This window comes from Ammodytes marinus (genome assembly GCF_949987685.1).
Source record: "Ammodytes marinus genome assembly, chromosome: 7".
Taxonomy (NCBI): domain Eukaryota; kingdom Metazoa; phylum Chordata; class Actinopteri; order Uranoscopiformes; family Ammodytidae; genus Ammodytes; species Ammodytes marinus.
Genome location: NC_137211.1, coordinates 32,088,037 through 32,111,137, shown reverse-complemented (window position 1 = coordinate 32,111,137; position 23,101 = coordinate 32,088,037). Strand labels below are relative to the sequence as shown.

Here is a 23,101-nt window from a genome sequence, read left to right as displayed (position 1 = left end):
CACTTGTTTGACATTTATTTCCTCATCCACAAAGTTACTCCACATGGAATACACATACTGCAGTAGATGTACTTTTAAGACAATTATCCTCAAGTTTCTTCATCCAAAGGAGAGCTCATATGTTTGTTAGAAAATCAATTTCCTTAAGATTTGCTAATTTTGCGTGAAAAACAAATGTGGAAACTTTTCTACACCACAACAGAGATTAATCTTGAGCCTGATGTGAGCGTGTTTACTCGGGCTTCAAGCCCTCCTTGATGAGGTTGAGCTCATAACACAGGGTCTCATGGCGATACGCCATACGGATCTGGGCCACGTTGGTCTTGCGGATGTCATTGCCTTCTGGACCCTCCTTGCGATAGTCCTTACCCAGGAAGTGGGTCTTCTCCTGGAACAGAAGTAAAGCACAAGTGTGTTCTGGTGCAGGTATAACATAACATTGATGTGAAAATAATATGTGTCTTTCAGCCTTAAGCCTTCGGGCTTTTTTGTGTTATCCCTGACTATTTATGTATTCTAATGTATGAAACAGATTGCTGTTCATATTTTATATCAAATGGTCAAAATCAAATCAAATCAGAGGATTTAATGGTAATGGTAAATGGACTTGTATAGCGCTATATCTCCATTTATCACAGACCCAAAGCGCTTTACATTGTTTTTTGTACACATTCACCCAGTCACACACACATTCATACACCGATAGCAGCAGCTACCACGAAGCTAACTAAGCTAACTATCGGGAGCAATTCGGGGTTCAGTGTCTTGCCTAGGGACACTTCGACATGTGGCGGGGAGACGGGGGATCGAACCTCCGACCCTGCACACCAGAGGCAAACTCCCTACCTACTTCGCCACTGCCTGCCATGCAGTTCTCTGAAGTGCAGAAACACCATGTTGAAGATGTTACCAATATAAGAAGGAGGAAAGATCTTACAGGCTAACGCAGTTCTGGAGAATGTTTGTTTACAAAATCACTTTTTGTCAAATCAATGAATATCTCCACACAATCTGCTTCTTGTCCATACTATGGCTGCGCTGGAAAAAAAATCTGGTGTTAGAACACAACCTAGGCTCTGTAAATGGGCATGTTTACATGCTACAGTGGGCCCTCTTGGTTTACAGGTTGTAAAGGAACACATACATGGTGTTAATATTGACATTTCTACAGCAATTTAAAATCTGCATTTCATGTATTTGAAATGACTCGGGCGGCGCTACACTTCACCCCTATGCCTGACAGGCCAACACTGCCAAGCCGCACTCTTTTATAAAGACACTACAATTCAGACACATCATCTACATCCCAGTTGCCCGCTAACATTTTAGAATGAGAAAAGTCCTCCCCCTCAAACAACCCATCTGTGTGGCATATGAGATCACATTGTGTAGCGACATGACTTATGACCGTCAGACTTTGTGTCACTCATGTCATTCAGATCTTCCTGACAGCTAGCTAACCCCGCATCCTCAGCCCAGACACAGTACGGACAGGAAGCAGATTTTGAGGAGATATTCACTGATTTGACAAAAAGCGATCCTGTAAACTAACATTCTCCAGAATCACTGACTCCACCTTTAAATGTGTTAGAAAGGCAACGAAGCAGCATCACATTTAAAGCTCTCCATCGGATATGTTACCTCATCAGACAAGGCACTCTGCAGCACACTGTTCCTGGAGATCTCACACATGTCGCAGGTACTGAGCTTAAAGACCTGGGCTGCAATGGCATACTCTTCCATCAGGGGTTCCTATGGACATGAAGGCCAACATTTACACTCAGATGTTATATATGGATACTTTGATCACTCCTTCTTCAAGTTACTGAGACTCAAAAGAGCCCCTGTAGATGAACACTCTACTACAGTATAGGCATAGCTTTCAGAGGGAATGCTGGGGATATGCCCCCCTCAATATTTAGAAGAGGTATGTGCTATGTGCTCAGACCTTGGTGTAGTGGAACTGCATGGGGTCGTCAGTAGACAGAGACACCACCAGGCCTTTCTTGTGGAACTCCAGCAGCGGGTTCTTGGCGTACTCCAGGAACAGACTGTTGTTGCTGAGTGGGGACATGGCAATGGGGATCTGGGTCATGAAGTACAGGTACTGCAGCACAGGACTCTGGTGATAGATAGATAGATAGATAGATAGATAGATAGATAGATAGATAGATAGATAGATAGATAGATAGATAGATAGATAGATAGATAGATAGATAGATAGATTCAGTCAACTTAAGACATTATCTGTCAAAGCATATCATTTTGACGTGTTTATATTGGTTATAACAAATCAGGCTAAATTCATCCAGGGAAATTGACGATGATCCCCCATCAGCCTCCAGCTCTGCCTCCAACATAGAGGGTGTGTTAGTCAGCTTCAGGAGTTCCTCAAAGTGTTCCTTCCACTGGTAGATTACCTCCTCAGTTGAGGTCAACAGCGTCCCATCCTCACTGTACACAGCTTGGATGGTTCACCGTTTCCCCCGCCTGAGGTGCCAGGCGGTCTTCCAGAAACACTTTGGTGACTGAAGGTCCTTCTCAATGGCTTCTCAGAACTTCTTCCTCACCCGCTCTTTTGCCTCTTTCACGGCAGAGGCTGCAGCCCTTCCGGCCTGTCGGTGCCTTGCAACTGCCTCTGGAGCCCCCCCGGATAACATATCCCGGAAGGGGAAATCTTTTTTGTGTCCAAAAAATGCGGCCTCGGATCAGATGAAAAGCTCACAAAATCTATCATTGACCTTCGGCCTAGGGTGCCCTGGTACCACTACACTTATAAACTTTTTAGTTTTTTTTAAGATATTTTTTTGCATTTTTATGCTTTATTGATAGTGTTAAGAGACAGAGTTGAAATGGGGCAGAGAGGGGAGTGACATGCAGAGAACGACCGCGGGCTGGAATCGAACCCGGGTCTGCTGCTGTGCTGGCCGAGGCCCATGGGGGGGACGCTCTACCAACTGAGCTAAGGGCGCCCCCCTTATTAACATCTTTAAGTCCGAACATGGTTTTCCTTATAGACAAACCATGACTAGCACAGACCACAAACCACAAACGAAGTGCGGAGGCGACCCTCTCGTCCACCCAGGGCCGCCGCTCCCTATACGCAGAGTACGCAGACTGCGTAGGGCACCAAGTTCCTGGGGGGGCACCCCAAAAAAAAAAATTATAATTTTATTTTTTATTTTTTTTATTTTTTTTAATTAAAAAGGAAAAAGAGATGGTCCGGGGGCCCCCCAAAATAGTTTTTTTTAAAAAGTTCATGATAATCATTACATTACAAAAAATATATAAATTAGTTATGAACAGGCCCATCGTTGTTTTGTGTAACCTATCCAGGGGTGGATTACTGCACAGGCACACCGGGCACAGGCCCAGGGGCCCAAGGGCTCAGGGGGGCCCTCAGCCAGAGATACTGATAGTAACTTTTCATGTTCCATAGTCAAAGAGCTCAGACACTGATGTCAATAACAGGGTCCAAAAAGGAATAGCCTAAATATAAGTACTCATTAAAATGTAACAAGATAGAAATCATCATGGGCCCCTCAACTAGTAGGGGAGAAATACAAAAGCAAGTTAAAAACAACAGCATTAGTAGCTCTGTCTAAGGGGGTTGAAGCCCCCCTCACACATACACAAATAAGCTTTATATGTGTGAATTCTAAATTGTTCATATCCACCCTTTATCTGTTGAAATGGGCCCCTCCATCATAGAACATGGGTCTGCAGACCAATCTACTGTTTTTACAGTTGCAGAGTAAAGAGTGCTGTTTAAGAAAAATCTGAAAAATAATGTTCCTTCTGCATCTCAGGATTTGATATCTCTCTAGCCTCTAAAATGTCCTCTCAAAGTGCACCAGATTGATGCATTTTACTTTAAAAAGGTAAAACAAATTCTGGGGGGGCATACCCCCGGACCACCCAACAAGGTACAGGGTCCCTCCAACAATACCCCAAAATCCTGTGGGAAACACTGACTTCCTTAATATGTTTTTGCCATTAATTGTATGTATCCGTGTAGAAAATTCAGTGTACCTGACTGGATAGGGACAAGTGGGGGGCCCTTTAAGAGTGTGTGCCCAGGGGCCCATTATCTCATAATCTGTCTATGATCCTATCACTCAATTCCTTTGCAAAGGCAGTTAGTAGGATACTAGGCAACTTTTTTCTTTTTTCACAAGTTAAGCTGTTCTTTCTGTTAGTAAATGCTGTTCGCAAAAACTCATCACTACAGCAAATGTGCCAAAAAGCAGTCGCAGAGATCTTGCAAGGGCAAAAAAAATTTGCTCACGCCCTAAGGACGCGAGCTTCTTGGTGTTTTTTTTTTTCTGGGGGGGGGGGGGGGGGGGGGGGGGCATCACTGACAATTTCAGCTTAGGGCACCCAAAAGCTTAGCAGCGGCCCTGCGTCCACCGGGGTAAACTCCAACATAGTTGCGCTCAGCCAGGGGCTTGTGATCCCCACACTGGCCCGGCGCCTCACACCTCACACCTTTGGCAACTCCAGAGAAGAATAGAGTCCACTATCCACTAGTTAGGCCTTCCACATCCACAAAGCCTCTGGCGCCGGGTCTCGACCGTTGAAGACCTTCAACTTCTCTGTGTGTGGCAGCACACCGACCCCAGAGGTTCCTCCAACAAGTGGTGGATAAAGAAACTAATCTAATCTTTTCCTTTGATAATTTTTGTTAACCATTCCTTTATTGTATTTGTCTTTGTCTTGAGAGGTTACACTTGAACTCTTTGGGACTTTAATCAGATAGCACAAAAAATATGAAAGGAAAAAAAACAGAGTATCAAAGACTTTAAGTAAAATAAGAAAATTATTTGGGTAATTTAAATTGTACTTTAATTTTCCTTTTGTTAATGGAGACTCTACTGTTTACACTGGCTAACGCATGGGAATGTATTTTAGTCTTCTTCTCTTAGGACCGCTGCTAACGTATATCATTGTCATTTGATGTTACAGGAAACAGTTGAAGTCTGACATACTGTATGTGACTGGATCTTGATCCTGTGTTAATGAATGTATGTAATGTATTCGAGTGAGTCACACGCTGCATCCAAACGGCCATTTTTGTAAGCCAAAAAGAGGACTGACCTTCTTGAGGTTGAGTCCGTGAGAAATGTTGTCAGCGGTCATGAAGGCAGCCAGCAGATGGGTGACGGCACCAGCCTCACCGCAGTGAGGCCTGAATGTGAATGTGTTCATCCCCCTCTGACTGCAAGACACAAGATCAACAAGTGTTACAATATGGAAATGACACAAAGAAATGTCTTGTTATTTCTGTGTCTTGTTTTTTTACTATTTTTAACTTAAATTGCTTGTTTTTTTTGTATGTGTAATGCACCTTCACTTGGCACTCCCAATTTCGTTGTATAGGTGACTGTACAATGACAATAAAGACTTTCTTATCTTATCTTATCGACCTGTTATCCTGTCCTGGGATCTCCTCCAGAAGATATTTAGGTTAGAGACTCTATTTTGATGCTTTCTTGTGCATTATGCCACCTTATCCACATTTTAAAAGTATGTCTTATTATTTTTCTTCTTATCTGGCTTTATCCTGGAAAAACTGCAAACTGTAACCTACCAAAAAACACTTGTTAAATACAATTTTAAAGGCCTACTTCACCGGTTGGAATATGAAGGTGTATTGAACTCGGAGATCCTATGAAGTATAAATGTGACATCACAGAAAGAGAAATGTAGGGTTAGACAGTGAGACCATAAAACACTATTTCTGCCTTTTCTCAGGCTAGGATGATCCGATTTAAATTTTTTTTGCACATTTATACTTCATAGGATCTCCGAGTTCAATACACCTTCATATTCCAACCGGTGAAGTATAGGCCCTTAAGCTCTACCTAGTACATCTTTGAGCCTACGTTCCAAACAAGCTAAATACTCGCTTTGTATTAAGGTCCTTGTAATAAGCATTAGTTAATAGGTAAGAAGGCCCTTAATAGATTAATTGGTGTTAATAAGACTATCTATACATGTTAATAATTACATAACAACATGTTTATTGTGAGATTATAAGACATTTATAAGCACTTATAAGACACTTGTTAACTATTTATTGATTACTTATTAACTGTAACAAATCTTATCAGTTTCTTATAATTGTTAACATTACTAAAAGCTCCTGTGCGCTTGTTGGGACTTGTTTATTCATCACATAATGTTGCGTTCTATATTTTTACACGTTTTATCATTTAAAGGCTAAATACATACTGAAAGGAAACCAGGAAGTGTCTGTGATGGTCACGTTTGTATTTGATTCCAAAAAGGTTATAACATGTAAAAATATAGAACGCAACATAACATGGGAAAATAAACAAGTAAAAAGCACACAGGAGCGTTTAGTGATGTACATTTTATCTTTTGACCTGCTCCCTATTACTAGTTTTTAGAAGCTTTTAGAAGTAAACATTTTTTTAAAGAGCTGTCTTAAAGTGTGTTTTTGGGCTTCACGCTAGACAGTGTAATAATAAAAATGTATTGAATTTATATAGCGCTTTTCTAGGCATTCAAATCGCTTTACAGGGTTCCACGTTCCATTCATTCACACACAGTCATACCGGTGGTAAACTATGATATTAGCCACAGCTGCCCTGGGGCAGACTGACGGAAGTGTGGCTGCCATTCAGCGCCTACGGCCCCTCAGACCACCACCTCAAACAAACAGCAGTCATTCACATTCACATGAGGCAATGTGGGTGAAGTGTCTTGCCCAAGGACACAACAACCATGACATAAGTGGCAGGGCGGGCATCAAACCGCCAACCCTTCGATCATTGGCCACTCTACCACCTGAGCCACAGTTTTTAATTCACATTTTATCAACCTCGATAACATAAGTGTATACTAAAGGATTTATTAACCTTAATAAGCATTGTTCCCACTTTAGATCAGGTAACTGAAAAATGCATAATAAGCAGTTCAAAAAGTGAAACAGTTTACTGGCAATGAATTAAAGCGGCTACGAGTAACATTTAAATATCTTTTAAACAGCCTCATGTTTCCTCTGATCATAAATTACCTTTAACAGCAAACGAGACCATCAGTGCAAAGAAAGACATTTTTATATAGTTTTTATTACTGCTTTTGGTCTGGTCGCACACCCAGTCCGATTTTCGGTTCGCTCGTGCAGGCTCTATGGTCACATATTGGTCGCAGATTTCAGTGTGGCGCTGCAACGCGATTTGAGAAGCCTATCCCTCCAGGTGAGGGAAGGGGAGAGGAAGCCTTGTTTGAGACAGTTATTTGTCGTCATAATGACTGATAACGGGGCTGAACCATCAAAGAAAAAAAAGAGAATGCAATGAAGAAAAGCTAAAAGGGAGAGTGATATAGGCTACGGGTGGGACGAGGGCGTTGCCAAGCAACGTGTACACAATTTCACGAGAGCGAAACTAGACTGCGGTGTTTACTCCTAAATGAATGAGCGGTTGGTACTAACACAAAGTTTGCTTTGCTTCACCATCATCAGATAACCATTATCTGAAATAGTCATTATTTACATCAACAACACAAACACATTAACTCATCGTGATCCATACTAACTGCCGTCTCTCGTTCATTCGCTTTCTGTGAGGACACGTAATCTTTCAGCTCCGTGAGAGAGAGAGTAGTTAGGTGACGCTGCTGCATCAACTCATTGCAATCAGGTGTGTGTAGCACTGACTGGCATTAGTTGATGCAGTGTCAAATCCACTCTCACGGTGCCGAAAAGAGTCCTCACACTTTCAACACACGGACATGCACTATATTGCGCCCTTCTCAGTTCACACTCGCACGCCTGGCACGAGCTAGAAAACAGCTTTGCGACAGCGGGCGTTGTAAAAATACTACCGCTTTTGTCCAAAGGGGACGCCAACGTGCCATGTTACTCGTAGTGGCTTTAATAAACAAGTTGTTTTACCTTGATAAAGAAAAAAATGCTTAGTAAAGCTATGTTAGTAAAACTCAATAAATGAGTTTCTAATGCTTTTTTATTAACAGTTATAAGAAACTCTTTTGTTAATGTTATTAAGCAATCAATAAATAGTCTTTTAAGGGCTTATAATCTCACAATAAACATGTTTATTATGTTATTATTAACACTTGAAGATAGTTTTATTACACAAGTAAATGTTAAAAAGCTTCTTTTAATTGTCTTATTATTATTACCTATTAACTAAGGCTTCTTACAAGGACCTTAATATAAAGTGTTACTGTATTGATTTTAACTACTCTTTACAGCACTGCATTAGGGAAAGGGATCATTGATATGAACACCAAATGACAAAAATAAACTGAAATAAAAATTCCTGCACAACCAGCAAACACAAAACAAGTCATGACTGTGTGTACTGAGAGGAGGTGACTGACCTGCGCAGCTGGTTGAGCACAGCGATGTTAGCATACATGTAGTAGATGTAGTAGGTGTAGGAGGGGTTCTTTGTGATGTCCCACTCCTCAGGTTTAGGGCTCTTGGTGCAGAACATGTGGCCACTGTGCTTGGACTCATCATCCACACTGTCGAAACCGGTCACCTACACACCAGGAGGCAATTGCTTTATTATTGTTATATTATTTCATCTTCTTTATTTGCGAGATTGATTCAAATAAAGGATCCAAAAGTTAAATCAAAATATTGTTTTTCAAGGGGTGGGGTGAAAATATGAAGTTGCAGATGCCTTTCAGATGTTCACTCTTAAGGTGGCTGTAATAACAGACAATTTATTAAAGCTTTAGTGCGTAACGTATGCTGCCCCCACGAGGAATTCTGAGTAATTAAAACAACACTGCTGGTGCATCTTCATGAGGTAAGTCTTCTGTGATGGCGCATGGTTTTTAATGTACGTCCAGGTTTTTTCTTAAAGAGGACCTATGATGCTTTTTGACTTTTATGACCTATAAACGTTGTTATGATGATTCATAGTCATGCTTAACCATACTAAATTATCAAATAATGACTTACATGCATTTCGACGTATTCCCTGCTGACCGTCTGGGGTGTCTGTGCAGAGCACTAAACACTATTCTAGCCAGTCGAGAAGTCACGTCTTCAAAGCGGTCTACCCTTTCATAATTTGTGACGTCGCATAAAAATTTGTGACGTGACCACGCGGATGTTTCCATGTATGGTAATGCTGTCACTTCCCTGTTCGCGTCTGCCTCGCGCCCTTATAGGTCCATGCTCGCGCTTCCCGCCACTGAAAGTGTTCCGGAAGGAAGGTAACCAATCACAACGGAGTGGGGTTTGCAGGAGGGGGGGGGGAGGGTAGCGGAGATGGCCGATGCACAGGCGGAGGGAGCGGAGATTGCCGAAGCACACACACTCAAGTGTTGACAGGACGTGCTGGATCGCCAAAATAAGAGAAAGAGCTTCCCGAAAATCTACATAGTTTTTTGTGATGTGATTCGTGTCAGGTTGCTCTATAGCAGTGTAAAACAAGAAATTAAGACCAGAAAAGTGGTATAATAGGTCCTCTTTAACAGTAGAATCAACAACTGAAACTTTCTTAGGCTCTTCTTGGGATTTTTCTGAGCTCATGCGCCAGTGTTGGGGGGCTACACCAGTTTGTAAATGCTGCCATACTGAGAAAATACAGAGAGAGTGGAGCTGATAGGCTAATCAATTTTGTGTCAACTCTTGTGGTGATGGCTTGCATGTAAACAACATTCATTTATATGAAAAAGTCACTCACTATAGCTTTAAGCAGACCTTCATTAGAAAAATGGAAATTGGCTCTATTTACACCATATCATAAGCCAGAAACATATTTCTTTGGGAGGGGGTTGGTGTGTTTTAAAGGGATAGTTCAACATTTTAACTTTTTTAGCTTTTTGCCTCACTCTCCGGCTCAAAAAAGGTGACCGAAACTGTTCCGTAACTGTGCGTTCATCTTTGAATGTCCAGGTTAGCTTAGCTCAAACACTGCTAGTCAAGGGGAGCAGATCAAAAGATACACTTTACAACATCACTAAACATTCCTGTGTGCTTGTTGGAACTTGTTATTTTACCACACTAGTGCAGTGCCCGTAGGAAGCAGGTATTAGCCTATTCATGGTTAAATGTAACCTGTCTATGAAAGTGGGACACAGAAACATGTAGCCTACACATAGGCATTGTCACACTGTCATTGAAATGGCTGTCGCATCGCTCGTCAAAATCACTTCAAGTCTTTCTGTAAGAAGCTTGATGAATGGAGTAGTATGTGTATTTACCAGCTACAGAAGAAGTTGAAAAGGTAAGACAGAGTTTGGATAACTGTCAAATAACGTTAACGTGTCAATAGCAGTCAGCTGTGAGACCCACAGTGTGTGTGACATGCTAACTGAAATTAGCATCACTGTCGCAGTAGTGTCTAACCATACATTAACTGTATTACAGTAAAAAATGGCATAAAGTGCGATCTTTAACACTAAAGCTGACAGGTTGAGGTGTCGGTGATGTCTGTGGAAAGGTTTAAGAACGTTTTGTTTGAAGTTGTCCAGGCAGTCACTGTTGACTTGAGATTTCATCAATGAGGAAGTAACAACAGGCAGTGCATGCCGTGTCCCGTTAGTCAATGTAAGTTTTGCCCACAGCGGCCAATCAAATCAGACGGAGGCTGGGTTTAGTCTGGGATTACTTCATGCCCATTCTCACTGTGGCCTTCAGTGTGTCCACGTATATGCAGCCAGAATGATATAAATATGATAACTTCTACATATTTGGTCTAGAAAACTTCAAAATGAAAGATGCATGCACACCTTTGTGCCGTGCGCAAGCAATATCCGGAAGGGCCGATCTGACTAAAACTCAGAGAGATATGCGATCCACAGAAACACACACAGACAGACAGACGTTTATTGCTTTATAGATAGATAGATTCTTGTTTTATAGATAGATGATGTTTCGCTCTGTATTTTTACACGTTGAGTCATTAAAAAAAGCAATACATACTGGAAGGAAACCAGGAAGTGCCTGTGACGATCACGCATGTATTTGATAAAAATATGGAGCGAAATATTACTTTGTAAATAAACAAGTCCCAACAAGGACACAGGAGTCTTTAGTGATGTTGTAAAGGTTATATTGTACCTGCTCCCCTTGACTACCAGTGTTTGAGCTAAACTAACCTGGATGAGCTAAGCTAACCTGGATGAGAGACCTTTGACCATTTCTACATAAAAAATGCACGCAGTTACAGGAATGGTTTCTATCACCTTTTCTTGAGACGGAGAGTGAGGCAAAAAGCTAAACAAATTTGAATGTTGAACTATTCCTTTAAGGAGGCGAGGAAATTCATCCTTTAACCAAGATAAGGTTTTTGTATCTTGTTGTGTCTGAGCTGTCCTTCATCACCCCTGTTACCTATGATTGCTTTCTGTGACTGTTGGTGACTCACATGCTTGAGGAAGATGCTGAGCTCGGGGTTGGACTGTGGGTCGATGGTGGCCTGGAACGCGGGCAGGAATATGTTCTCCAACATGCGGCCAAAGTGGGGCACAAAGTCCTTGCCTCTGAAGATGTCACTAAGATAGAAGGGGGGAGAAAAGAACTGATTTCAAATATGAATACAAGCCATCTTTCAAACTTAGAGAAGTATTTGATATCAAACATAGACTATTATGTCAAAACAACAGGCTATATACCTCTCGTCAGTCAAACAGTTGGGCAAATTGCATGGAAGAGAGAATCTTACTAAAACGTACTAGATCCTGGGCACTTGAATCATCCATTTCAGGTTTGGGGAGTAGACTCTGTGCCTGACGAACCAGTTAGCTAGCTTGCTCCACTCATCGGGTTTAGAGCCGTAGATGGAGAGACGGGGCTCGGCATACTGATACTTGGCATCCTCCAGGTCACTGGCTACTTCCTGGATGACACCAAAGGTCAAATCAGGCTCAGATCACATCATGTAACAGTTGCTCTATTTGGCAGAGCAGTAGGCTGCTTAATAGACACACTGTTGCATCTCCTTCTATGTTGTCTAAGAGTACTATGTTGGAAGTCGGCTGGGTTCACAGAAACGTGCCATTGCATTGTCCGAACAAATGTTATTGTTGTTGTTGTGATGTCTCCTATCTATTGCTTTTCAACAGAAAGTTACCTTGATGATGGTGGCAAAGTACTCTCCATTGATGTGGTTCTCGGTCTTCATGTACAGGTCACGCAGCTCACTGGCTCCTACAGGGTTGTACTTGGCGTTGAACTTATCGAAGCGCTGGAAGGTTTGCCTTCCCTTAAGAGGCAAGAAAAGAGTGTTAGATCAGGACAGGTTGACTGAGGAGATGTGGTGGATTTATTGTAAATGCAAATGTTGTAATATTGGCGTTTTATACTCAAGGTGTTCAAGTAATGAATGACAAATAGGATAAGGAAGGCACATTTTAGATATTACCTTTAGATGTTTAACATTGTGGCCATTTTTTCATGTAATATATTTATTAGATATCCTACCAATAAATACAACCCTGTGATTTATGTAGATTATCAAAACACACTGTATGTCAAACCATTCCCTGCTGTCTTTGTTTGACTCATTAATAAGAAAGTCCATACTGGGGGCACTCGTGGTGTAGTGATTAGAGCAGACCCAGGTTAGAAACCAGCCGGGTTGTTCTCTGCATGTTATTCCCCTCTCTGACACATTTCATCTCCGTCTCTACACACTGTCTAATAAAAGCATAGAAATGCCAAAGAAATGCTTAATAAAGTCTATACTATGTTTGTCTTTCATGGTAACTCTATTGGTAGCATAGCATTCTTTTTTTCCTCTTTGTTCACACTTAAGGCCAACGCTTTTCCCCACAAGAAGCAACGTACAGCGTGCACATCCAGGGAGTCCACGGTGAGGTCATAAGGGTGCATGTTGAGGGACTGGAAGAGCTCCTTCAAGGTGACCTCTTTCCCTTTCAGCTTGTGCACGGTGCGGTCTGCGTCCAGGCGGTAGGACCTCTTGATGAAGCGCAGCAGGTGCTTCTGGTTCATGCAGGCGGCGGCGTGGATGTGGGTGTCCACCTGGAGAGAGGCAGAGAGGGAGAGGAATGACTGAGAATTCATCTGCTGCTATACCTCTGATCGCTCACACCAGGGAGCCAAGGACAAGGACATGCACAGGTTTCACTGCAGCTTAAAGGAGGAGGACAGCAAACCAGGTGGGACATTTCAACTGGAATGTATATTCCAAGGGTGACGCTGAAGAGTCGACTATTCAACTATTCGATGGAAGCATCCCAATTTGACTGCCAATCTCACAGTCGAATAGACGCTAAATGTGGTTATGAAACAAGGATCATTCTATTCCGGCTGAATGTCTGATTTAACATGGAATAGCTTGTTTCTTTCATAATTAATCATTCAACATTGCCTATTGTGGTATAAATATCAGCATATAACTTTTATTATATATATCTGCTCAAATCTTCTGTAGAATCCCTCCAAGTTAAAATGGCAAGATGTAAAGGTTTGAGGTTGATTTAGGGTTATTTTTGTGTTAAAGCGAAATAAGAAGCAGTGTCCATGCTACATGCTGTTGATGGCTACCTTCCTGCAGTTGTAGAAGTCCCTGTGGGGGTTCATCTTCAGCTCCTTCATCTCTTCCATCTCATTCAGCATCTCATGCACGTTGAACTTGGACATGAGGAACTTCAGACGGCGATGACAGTAAGTCTTACTGGACAACAACAGAAGCATATCACATTAGCTGCACTACGCAGTGATTTCAAATAGCACAAGTGCACTGATTGGCATATTTCATGTGTCTGTGTGTATCGAGTGCCTTGAAGTTTGCTATTTTGCAGTGAATTGACAACTAGTGACAATTACTCAAGAGACACTTAACACTGGGGGTTATCTAAAAGAACAGCATTAGTTTAATGTGTTGAGCTTGATAGGGTTATATGTTTAACTTACAGATATCATCATTAAACTTCGCCAGTTGGTCACTTATATTTGAACTTAGAAAATATGCAAATTTGCAAATATACGACTTATTATGTTTACATTTGCATCTCTTTGAAAACCAAAAATCTTGATGTTGGATAAAGCCAGAGTTATTTCATTTTTACAACATAGAAGTGTCCAACGTTTTTAAAGAAACGACTCTGGAAACAACCTTTTTATCATTTTATAAATCAAAAAAATACTATTTGTAGTCCTTTAAAAATGCACTTTCAGCATGTTTTTAAAAACAAAATGGAACACAAATCAGTCAATTAACAACATATGAACAAATCCCTCAATAATAACCTTCAGAATAGTGCTAAGAATGAGTATGGAACGTTCAGGTGATGTAAGTGCTTTAGAAGTTGAGAATTTTGGTTTAGGGTGTTGAAAAAAACTAATGTTGAGAAAATGGCCGTTAATGATAGTTGTACAGGATAAATATACAGATGATATACAGATACAAACTGATAAGAACTAGTCAAATAAACACCTAAATGTACATTTTGGATATTTTTTTATACAAATATGAAAGAAGAAATGTTTGGAGTTGACCAGTATGTAAAAAAATGTGTTTGCCTGCAGTGTCTCGCCTTAAAGCTGGGGGGGGTAACTTTTTCACTGTAATATTTGGCAGAAATGTCATATTAGCCATTCAGCTATATGTACAGTAGGTGAAGTGGTCTGAGAATATCCACTAATCACTTTGCTCTCCCCTGCCTCTTTGTGCCGCCCCCAAAAATTGCCATCGCTCATGTACACTTTGACCAATCAGAGCGAGGCTCCGATTCTCCGTTCTTATTGGCTGTTGGGACTGTCCATTCACTTTGGCACCGACGTTGTTGCGTCACTTGCGTGAGCGTTCACGACCCTAGCAGTCTGACAGTTTGGCACTACGGCAGCCAACAAACAGCAATGTCTACAATCAACGGCCCCTAAATGTCCTATTTCCCGTTTAACAACAACTGCTTACACCGCTAAGACAGCAAGGATACGAGGAAAGACCAGGAAAGTCTTTGCCTTTAATTCCTGACATAATTTTTAAAGATCCTGGGCCTTACAGAGATTGGATGATTGGTGAGTTCATTGAGGGACAAAGAGATAATTATGATACTGCAATTCAACATTTTGAAAATGTAATCAGGATTCAGGACATTTTATAGGACTTACGTTGGGCCCTGTGCAATGAGAGCAATGAGGAAGTTCATGTCGTCAATGAAGGTGTCGTAGTCGGGGTGGGGCAGGTCTTTAGGCTGCTGTTTGTCAGCAGCTGCAGCGTCATTGTACACATAGATCAGACCATCCTTCATACGAGCAACATATCCCAGGTTCTCTGGCAGGTTCCTGGTATCAAAGGGGTCTTCCTTGTTCTTTGGAGGACTGGTGAACACTGATGGATGGATGGGACATATCAAGCATTTGGGATACACAGTGGTACAAGAAACATCCTACTGAAGCGCATGTCCTTTTCCCCTCACCTGGCTCACACTGCTCATCAGCCTTGAATGTCTCTCCCTCGATCTCGCGCAGGAACTGGGAGGATGTTTGTGGGAAGTGCTGGAAGGCCAGCTTCATGTACTTCTCTCTGATGGTCAGGGCGCGGTACAGACCCTTACAGGACAGCTCAAAGTCATCCATGGTCACCTGAATGAACACATAAATATTTTACAGTTTAAGATATTTCAATGTTCAGAAATTGTAGACTTACAATTTTAAGGTGAGATACAGCAGAACAAAACAAAAGATTTTCAAGAGCTGGTCAAGTTTGAGATTGTTGACTATTTTGCTTGCAGGACACTTCTATGAAACCAGTATAAAAAAAGGTCCAACATGTAGGGGAGAACGGGGTAATTTGTCACACGGGTTGGTTGTCACAATCGTTATATCTCGGAACCAGAAGGCGCTGTCTGTGAAATTTTGGTATGTAAATATCCAGAATTGGGATAAGAGGTCACCTACATAGTCTTCCTTGGAGTTAGACTGCTGAATTTGAGGTGAGAGGACTGTTTGTGTTTTTCATGTGAAATTGAAAATATTTAGCTCCTCAGTATTTTTCTTCTAGGCTTTTACAGAATGGGTTTATAACAAAACACTTGTTACCCATAAAAAGTGTAAAGGGTAAACTATAGTTTAGATTGTGGTTAGCAAGCTAATTAGTTGTCAGATGGTTGTTGGCCTTGATGCTAGCAAAAAATTCAAGTTGGGGTTGGTCGTCACATTTTTGGGGGGGTTGGTTGTCACAAGTTATCCAAAGGCTACAGCCAGAAAAGGAACCCAATAACGAAATAAATTGTCAAGCTGTATCCTCACTGACACCCCAGAGAAGGAAAGAATAGAGCAGGAAAAGGCAGCTAGCATGCAAAGGAAAAAAGGGCAACAAAATCAAAACAACCCAGTGCATCCCAAACTAGACAAGCTGCCAAGGCTACATTAAGTTATATAGGCCTATTTGTCAACTTGACAATGCAATTGCATTTTCAAATTTAGTTCTACTTTCTTTCCTTCTTTTCAAGATTATTCCCATTAAGATAACATTGTGACAAACAACCCCATAGTGTATGACAACCGACCCCTTGATGGGGTTGATTGTCACAATGTGTAAGGGTGTCTTTGATGATTAATTTCTTCTTTATTACAATAAGATAGAAAAAGTGAGGGGTACACATTTCAAGCCAACACTTTAAGCTTCAATGTAATGTAGGAATGACTATTGAAAGATTTTTAGGTGATAAAAAGTGTGCCTACTTACCCCGTTCTCCCCTACATTTATGTGTTTATTTTACTAAGCTTTTTCTGCCTGCATCTGTATATTTCTCCTGAACAACTATCTTTACATTAATTTTTTCTTTAATTTTCTGAACCAAAAATCTCAACTTCTAACGCACGTACATCAATTTAACTTTCCAAGTTCATTATTAACTGTTCTGAAGGTTATTACAGAAGGATTTGTTCATTTGTTACTGGGGAGTTAATGAGTAGTAACTCCTCTTCAACTCCCCAGTAACTCCTCTTCAACTCCCCAGTAACTACTACAATTGTGTGTACTTTATTGTAAAGTGTTACCTGCACAAACATAGGCACTGCCAGAAGAAAAATAGTGGGGCTAATTTACCACAAACACACATGGACACCGCGAGTGCAATCAAATTGTATGCAGAAATGCAAAACATGACAATGCCCCAACTACACGCAAAAACCCTCCATAATCTTTTTTACCCCCCAATCTATTTCTACCTCCCACTTTTTTCATTCCACAATTTATACTTTCATCTTACACTGTACCATTTTCACTCTGGATTTAACTTAGCTAGCCACATACAATTTCTAATATGTTGTATATGGGCAAGATTGCTTATACATTTTTTGCCTGTGATCTTCTCAAAATTCTAACCACACGCACATCCCAACATTAACATGTAGCACATATCCACAGGTAAGGGCTAGTCAAATATAAAGACAGAAATGTATAGTACTTACAATCAAACAACAATTTGTTTTGCTTGAACCCCTGCCCCCAAATTTTTCTGTGCGCGGTCCTGTCTTTCAGAGTCAAAGCACCATATTTTGCTTTTTTCAAACTAGGCTCTAAACAACACATCTTCAATTGAGCAGTGTGATGCTACTTACTTCAACGATGACATCAACATGCCTATTTATCTTGTGCTTAAGAGATGGGTGATGTTTTCATTTAAGTCAACAAGTTAAGGCAAACATTGAAATTCTTCAAATTGACTGGTGAAATTGAATGGGATGAAATGAAAAGTGAACAGTACCCCGGAGGCGTAATCTCCAATGATGGCCACTCTCTGGAAGTCAGGCACTTCCAGGTAGGCAGGTGTGACCACCTTCACTGATGAGGCAGTAGATGCCTGGACAGACCCCCCGGGCACAGCCAAGTTCAGGGAGCGTTGGTGCCTCTTGCTGTGGGTAAGGAGAGCTGGCGTTTAGTGGTTGTCTTCATATAGTCAAAGCTTATGTTATGTTAGTCATGAAAGCCAACCAAATATCATTCATATAGAGATTCAATGTCTGTCTTGTTCAGGAAACCTGGGCTAAATAGTCTAAATAAGATCTTGAAATGTCTGATTTTCTCACCATGTAATGCCATGGTATGGATGCATCCCCAAAAAAAGTGGGTAACACTGCTTAGTTAATGCTTAGTTAGAATGAACTAAGCATTAACTCAAAGTTATGCTTAGTAAATGCTTAAGTAAGCATTGGTAAACTAAGATTAGTTCATGCTTAACCAAACATTAATTAATTGTTAATTACTAACCATTAGCAGTTTGTGTATGCTTAATAAGCCTTGACTATGCATTAACTAACCATTAATAGCATTAAGTAAGCATTAACTATCAGTTAATTAATGTACCCTCATTGTAAAGTGTTACCAAAAAGGGATAATTTATCATAACCCAGGGCCGTAGCACCAAATTTTGGGACCAATGCATAAGTAGTTTCTATGGGACCCTTTTCTCCCTTCGTCCATGTCAAACATTTGTTGTATTTTGTCTTAGAAAAAGTTGAGCCTGCAACTGTTCACATGAATCTGTTTTGTTTATTATAGTAGTCACTAAGCACTGTTCCTACCTATTTACAAATCAGTGAAATCAGTGGTTGGGGCCCTAGGTAGTTTTACTTTCCCCCCCAATGCCACGGCCATGTCACAAGCTTCCGTCTCACCGTTTCTCCACATTATCTTCATGGTGCAGATGGTGGGCCATCTCATTGTGCATGATGGGGCAGTCCTCATCCACATCAAACATGGAGATCTCATCGCGCACGTCCTCGTTTTTGGTCTCAGACGCAAAGACATGCTCTGCGAAGGCCCGCATCTTGTCATCGGTCTCTGTAAGCCATGGTAAAAGGTGTTTGCCATGAGCGACAGAAAGGCAAATCTGCTCCCATTTCCATCATGCAGCACTTGACTAAACAGGCCATGGCTACGAGGCGTGACTGCTGACGGATGTCACAATGAATGAATGGGGCATATGACAACCTACATCCATGACATAAAAACACACATACCTGATGTGTACAGACTTCAGCACATGCGCCGTACACATAACCAAGGATTCACTAAGCCACTACAAATCTGCAACTCTGGCCTTCAGTTTGGACCGCAAACACAAATCCCCATGCATATTGAGGAGCTACAGTAATGAAGCACTAAAGAGCATAGTTGGCTGGACTCATGGATACAAGATGGTAAAGCATTTTCTAATGTTTTTCTCCCACTCCTCCCTGATTTCTGATCTTTTAGCATTTTTGTAATTGTCAGTCAGATTTCAAGTAAAGTAACTTTGATCAGAATTCATCAATATGTTGAAATAATTGATAGGAAAAGAGGGTCAAGGTCGAAAGCGACCGGAGTCATGAACTAAGCTGAGCTACAGTACTGAAACGTGCGCTCAGGAAGAAACTTGATAACAATACACAGTGCTATTACTGGATGCCTGCTAAACTACTCTATCAAACTCTACATGCACTCACTAACCAAGAGGGCCAAGGCTTTCTACTCCAAAAGAACAACCTCAGAGTGGCACATATGCCTCAAGACAGTCAAGCCATTTTGTGTTCCACGTCTCACCCTCCATACTTACTCCCTTGACCTGATTACGCCCAGCAAGAAAGTAGCACCATCCGGAATAAAAGCCCAAAAAGAGAGTGTTAGAGATGTATTGGTTAGAAAGGTGTTATAAAGGGAGAGGACATACAAAGCCTTACTGTTTTACAGTATATACATTATAAATAACATTTGGGAACAGAGACTGTGCCTGCAATATCATATTTATTAGTTAATAACAATGGATCACACAATACAACTCAATGCTGAGTATATGACCAATAAATAATGAGACATTGGGACATTGCATCGACTGTATGGTAAACGGATATTAGATTAAAGCTATAATACGTAACTTCTGTCGCACCCATGAGGAATTCTGTCGGTGAATCTACATTAACATCTACAAAGCATTTTTCAGGCTTTATTGACAATGTGTAGAGACAGAGATGAAATGGGGAAGAGAGGGGAATGACATGCAGAGAGAGGCCGGATTCGAATCCGGGTCTGCTGTGACAAGGACTGATTGAAGTTGCATTTGAAATCAACTTGGATACAGGGGCTGAAAGAAGTTGTTGGTTGCATTTCCATGACACATGCAGACATGATTGTCTGGTCTCGGTATTGAATGAAATCTGTAGGATAAACATGTGCAGTGATTCCATTGCTCCACCATTATAATTTTTATAACATCTTCATGCATGTGAAGATGCATCTTCTCCGTCTGTATGGAATTCCTTTGATGGTCTGAAGTCATTGCTGTTCTCCAAATTCCCATGGTGGAAGGGTCGAGTAAGCTACTTGGGAAATGTCATTTATTAATACAAAATGTCAGTTTCAGTTCAGTTTTGAATGAGGGTGTAAAGCATTGGATATTAAAAAAATAAGTGATTAAATTGAATCAGAATACTGAATGTGAACATTAGATTAATAAATAGCCCATTTCCATCATATAACTTTACTTTTCATATCCATTTAATATGGAATAGAAGTTCATCAACCAAGAACGCTATTTCTTGGTTGCATTCAAATGGATTTTTGAGGGAGAGAATTTGGTGATATGACTGTCTCACACCCATACAAGTAGACCATGCTTCACATCTTCCCCGAACTCCATAGGCAGTGTTTCAGTTTGTACTTACTCCCTTCCTCTGCAAGTCAGAGTGGTACAGTCCAGTTAAGAGGGAAACAAAAAAAGTGTGGTTAAGTGTGGCAGCAATATTTGAAGGGAGCAAATGATCTACAAAAAAAACTGAGACTGAGACTATTCCTAGAAAATAGTTTGAATGAAAACGGTCTCCCAGTTAGTTCTTTGAAAGATGTTTCCTGATATTTTCAAGATTGTTGGAAATATCTTTAGTCTGCTGGAGCACCGACCTCACCTGGCCCTTTTTTAATTATAAGACTCATCCGGATTTAAATAACACATTTGTTGTCAGTTCCCCACAGCTGCTCCGGCAGATCAACTGGCTTGCATGGACTCGTGAGTCACTGGTGTAAAGTATCTGCAGTCACATCAAAATATGCTAGGCTCATCACAACAACTAGAGACTTTATGGTTGTACGAAAGTTTTGTCTTTCTAGTATTGGATAGTTATCGCTAAAAAATGATTCTTAAGGTTTTGAATAAGGAGATAGCCCCATGCTTCGATATGTGGCTCATGGAGTTCTCTAGCACTCTATATATGGAGAAAATCTGTTATGAGATTTCAGGAATAGTAAGAAAAATGTAAGCACATGTGGCAGCCTTTCCTCGACCATTGGCAGCGCTGAAGTGACCTTTATGACACCTTTTTGACTTTTTATTTTTTGCCAAACATTTACCTTTAACTTAAAGTCTTAGTTTCTTTTTGTCTTTTGTTTGTGTGTTCGCTTTTTCAGTTGTGTGTTTATGTTCTTTAGAAAAGAGCATACATAAAGTATTTAAAAAATATCAAAATATGTGTAAACAGTCTAAAACACAATCTCAACTAGCACCTACATAATGGTTAAAACCACCTCACACTAGCAGTTGAGTATCTTTCCGGCCAGCGGACTCTATTTCTCACTGTGAATAACTCTTGACAGCATATTGTGACTTCAAACTTGCAAGCTTCCCTGTGCCTGCTCCTGGAGGTAAGTCAATACTTAGCAACAATTAGGACTGCACTTAGAATTGTAGTAACGATATAATCTTTCTATACCTTTATACTATTATTATACCTGAGCATAAAGAAGAATGAATAAAGAAAGAAAAAGACCTTCATAAATCCCATCTATCAAACATCTTCTCATTATTTCACTCACTACATTTTGCACTGCCAGAGGCTGATACACATAGCTAGAGATTTAGGATATGAAATCAAAGAAAGGGTTCAAGAAATGATTCTTGATAATGTTGCAATCCTTCGATTGAACTTGCATATTAAAATTCAAAATAGTCAGCTATTTGGTACTAGATCCCCACGGAAAGCTAACTGAAGACATCTGAAACAGATTTGTTTCAGTTCTGAGAAGTAGTGGATGTTTTGTCATGACTATATGTCACAATGGACTTGATAAAGGAACTGCATGCATTTGGATCCCAATGAACCTGTCTCTTCCACCGTTAGAGTGACAGTTGAAAACAGAAGGTAATTGTTTGCATTCTTGGTTTAACATATACCACGCAGTAAGTGGTGTGGCCCTTGAGATATACATTCAAAGAGTCTTTGCAAAGTTTGGGGAGATCTCGCTTCTTTTCTCCATGCATCTCAACAAGTACATGTGTGGATGGGATTCTGACAGAAAGGTCAAAGGTTTTTTTCATCCAATGGAAAATCCTAACTGAAACCATTACACTTTTGGTGAAGGTATTTCCTTGAGTCATTCTTCGGAAAACTCACCTGGCACTAAGACTTTCGGCATGGTGATGTTCTTCCAGTGATAACGCTCCCTGAGGACTTGTAAAGGGTGGTACTGAACCCCTGTTGTGTGAAAGTGAGGAGCCCTGCGCTCGGTCTGTGCGATATTAAGCTCCCTCTGCCTCAAGTGTAACCAGAACCTGCTGTAACCATGTGGGTAACGCCTGGACGTAATAGGGAACTCATATGTGTCTATTTTAAGTTGTCTATGTGGACACTGACAGGCACAGCATGCAGACAAAGAGACGGGTATGTGTGTTTGAGTGGACTAATATTATATAACGCACTGATAGTTGCACAAGTTGCCCAGCAGCACATGGCAGGTGTTTTTTTTAGATGGGTGCACGTGTTCAACTTGGGCAGAATCACCACACTGCTACAACTGACAAGAATATAAGTGTTGCTGTTGGGTGAACATTCATTCAAGTTTACAGAAAATAGTGTGGGAAATAAAATCAGTTTTGGAATTGATGACAGCTACATTTTGATAATGTTGAAAGGGATCAATAGCACAAGTGGAGTAGATTCCCATCCCATTGTGCATTAGTTGATCTGATAACAGGAAAATCAGTAAATAGGAGGCCTGTTCCATGACACATGAGCTGTAACACATTGCATAAGTTAGTCCAATTCTGTTGCACCATTCTAACAAACTTTAAAGGCTATTTTGCTATATCTAGTTCCCATCATGCTGTATCTCTTGCTGTAGGCACAGCTGTTTTTTAACATAAT

General features: G+C 40.8%; 1 protein-coding gene across 2 annotated transcripts; it reads right to left on the bottom strand.

Moving 5' to 3' along the window:
- Nucleotides 1-22,388, bottom strand: ampd1 (adenosine monophosphate deaminase 1 (isoform M)). 2 transcript variants are annotated; one of them, XM_080031228.1, is made up of 15 exons: nucleotides 22,352-22,388; nucleotides 18,605-18,770; nucleotides 17,695-17,842; nucleotides 15,400-15,565; nucleotides 15,092-15,311; nucleotides 13,523-13,652; nucleotides 12,803-12,997; nucleotides 12,087-12,218; nucleotides 11,689-11,852; nucleotides 11,382-11,508; nucleotides 8,374-8,537; nucleotides 5,098-5,218; nucleotides 1,949-2,122; nucleotides 1,642-1,752; nucleotides 1-388 (listed from the first exon to the last, which is right to left on the bottom strand). In XM_080031228.1, exons 1-15 carry the CDS (start codon nucleotides 22,371-22,373, stop codon nucleotides 233-235), a joined length of 2,196 nt encoding a protein of 731 aa, XP_079887354.1. In that variant the 5' UTR covers nucleotides 22,374-22,388; the 3' UTR covers nucleotides 1-232. The 2 variants fall into 2 exon arrangements, with proteins under 2 accessions (XP_079887354.1, XP_079887355.1); XM_080031229.1 differs by lacking the exon at nucleotides 22,352-22,388 and adding an exon at nucleotides 19,525-19,532.
- Nucleotides 22,389-23,101: the final 713 nt, after the last annotated feature.

Bases quoted from the DNA above. Each gene is read 5' to 3' on its own strand.
- ampd1 (XM_080031228.1), bottom strand. From the start codon at position 22,373: ATGCCGAAAGTCTTAGTGCCAG. The intron at 18,771-22,351 runs GTGAGTTTTCCG...CATGGCTTACAG, and splicing joins GCCGAAAGTCTTAGTGCCAG to AGACCGATGACAAGATGCGG. The intron at 5,219-8,373 runs GTCAGTCACCTC...TGTGTCTTGCAG, and splicing joins GTGCTCAACCAGCTGCGCAG to TCAGAGGGGGATGAACACAT.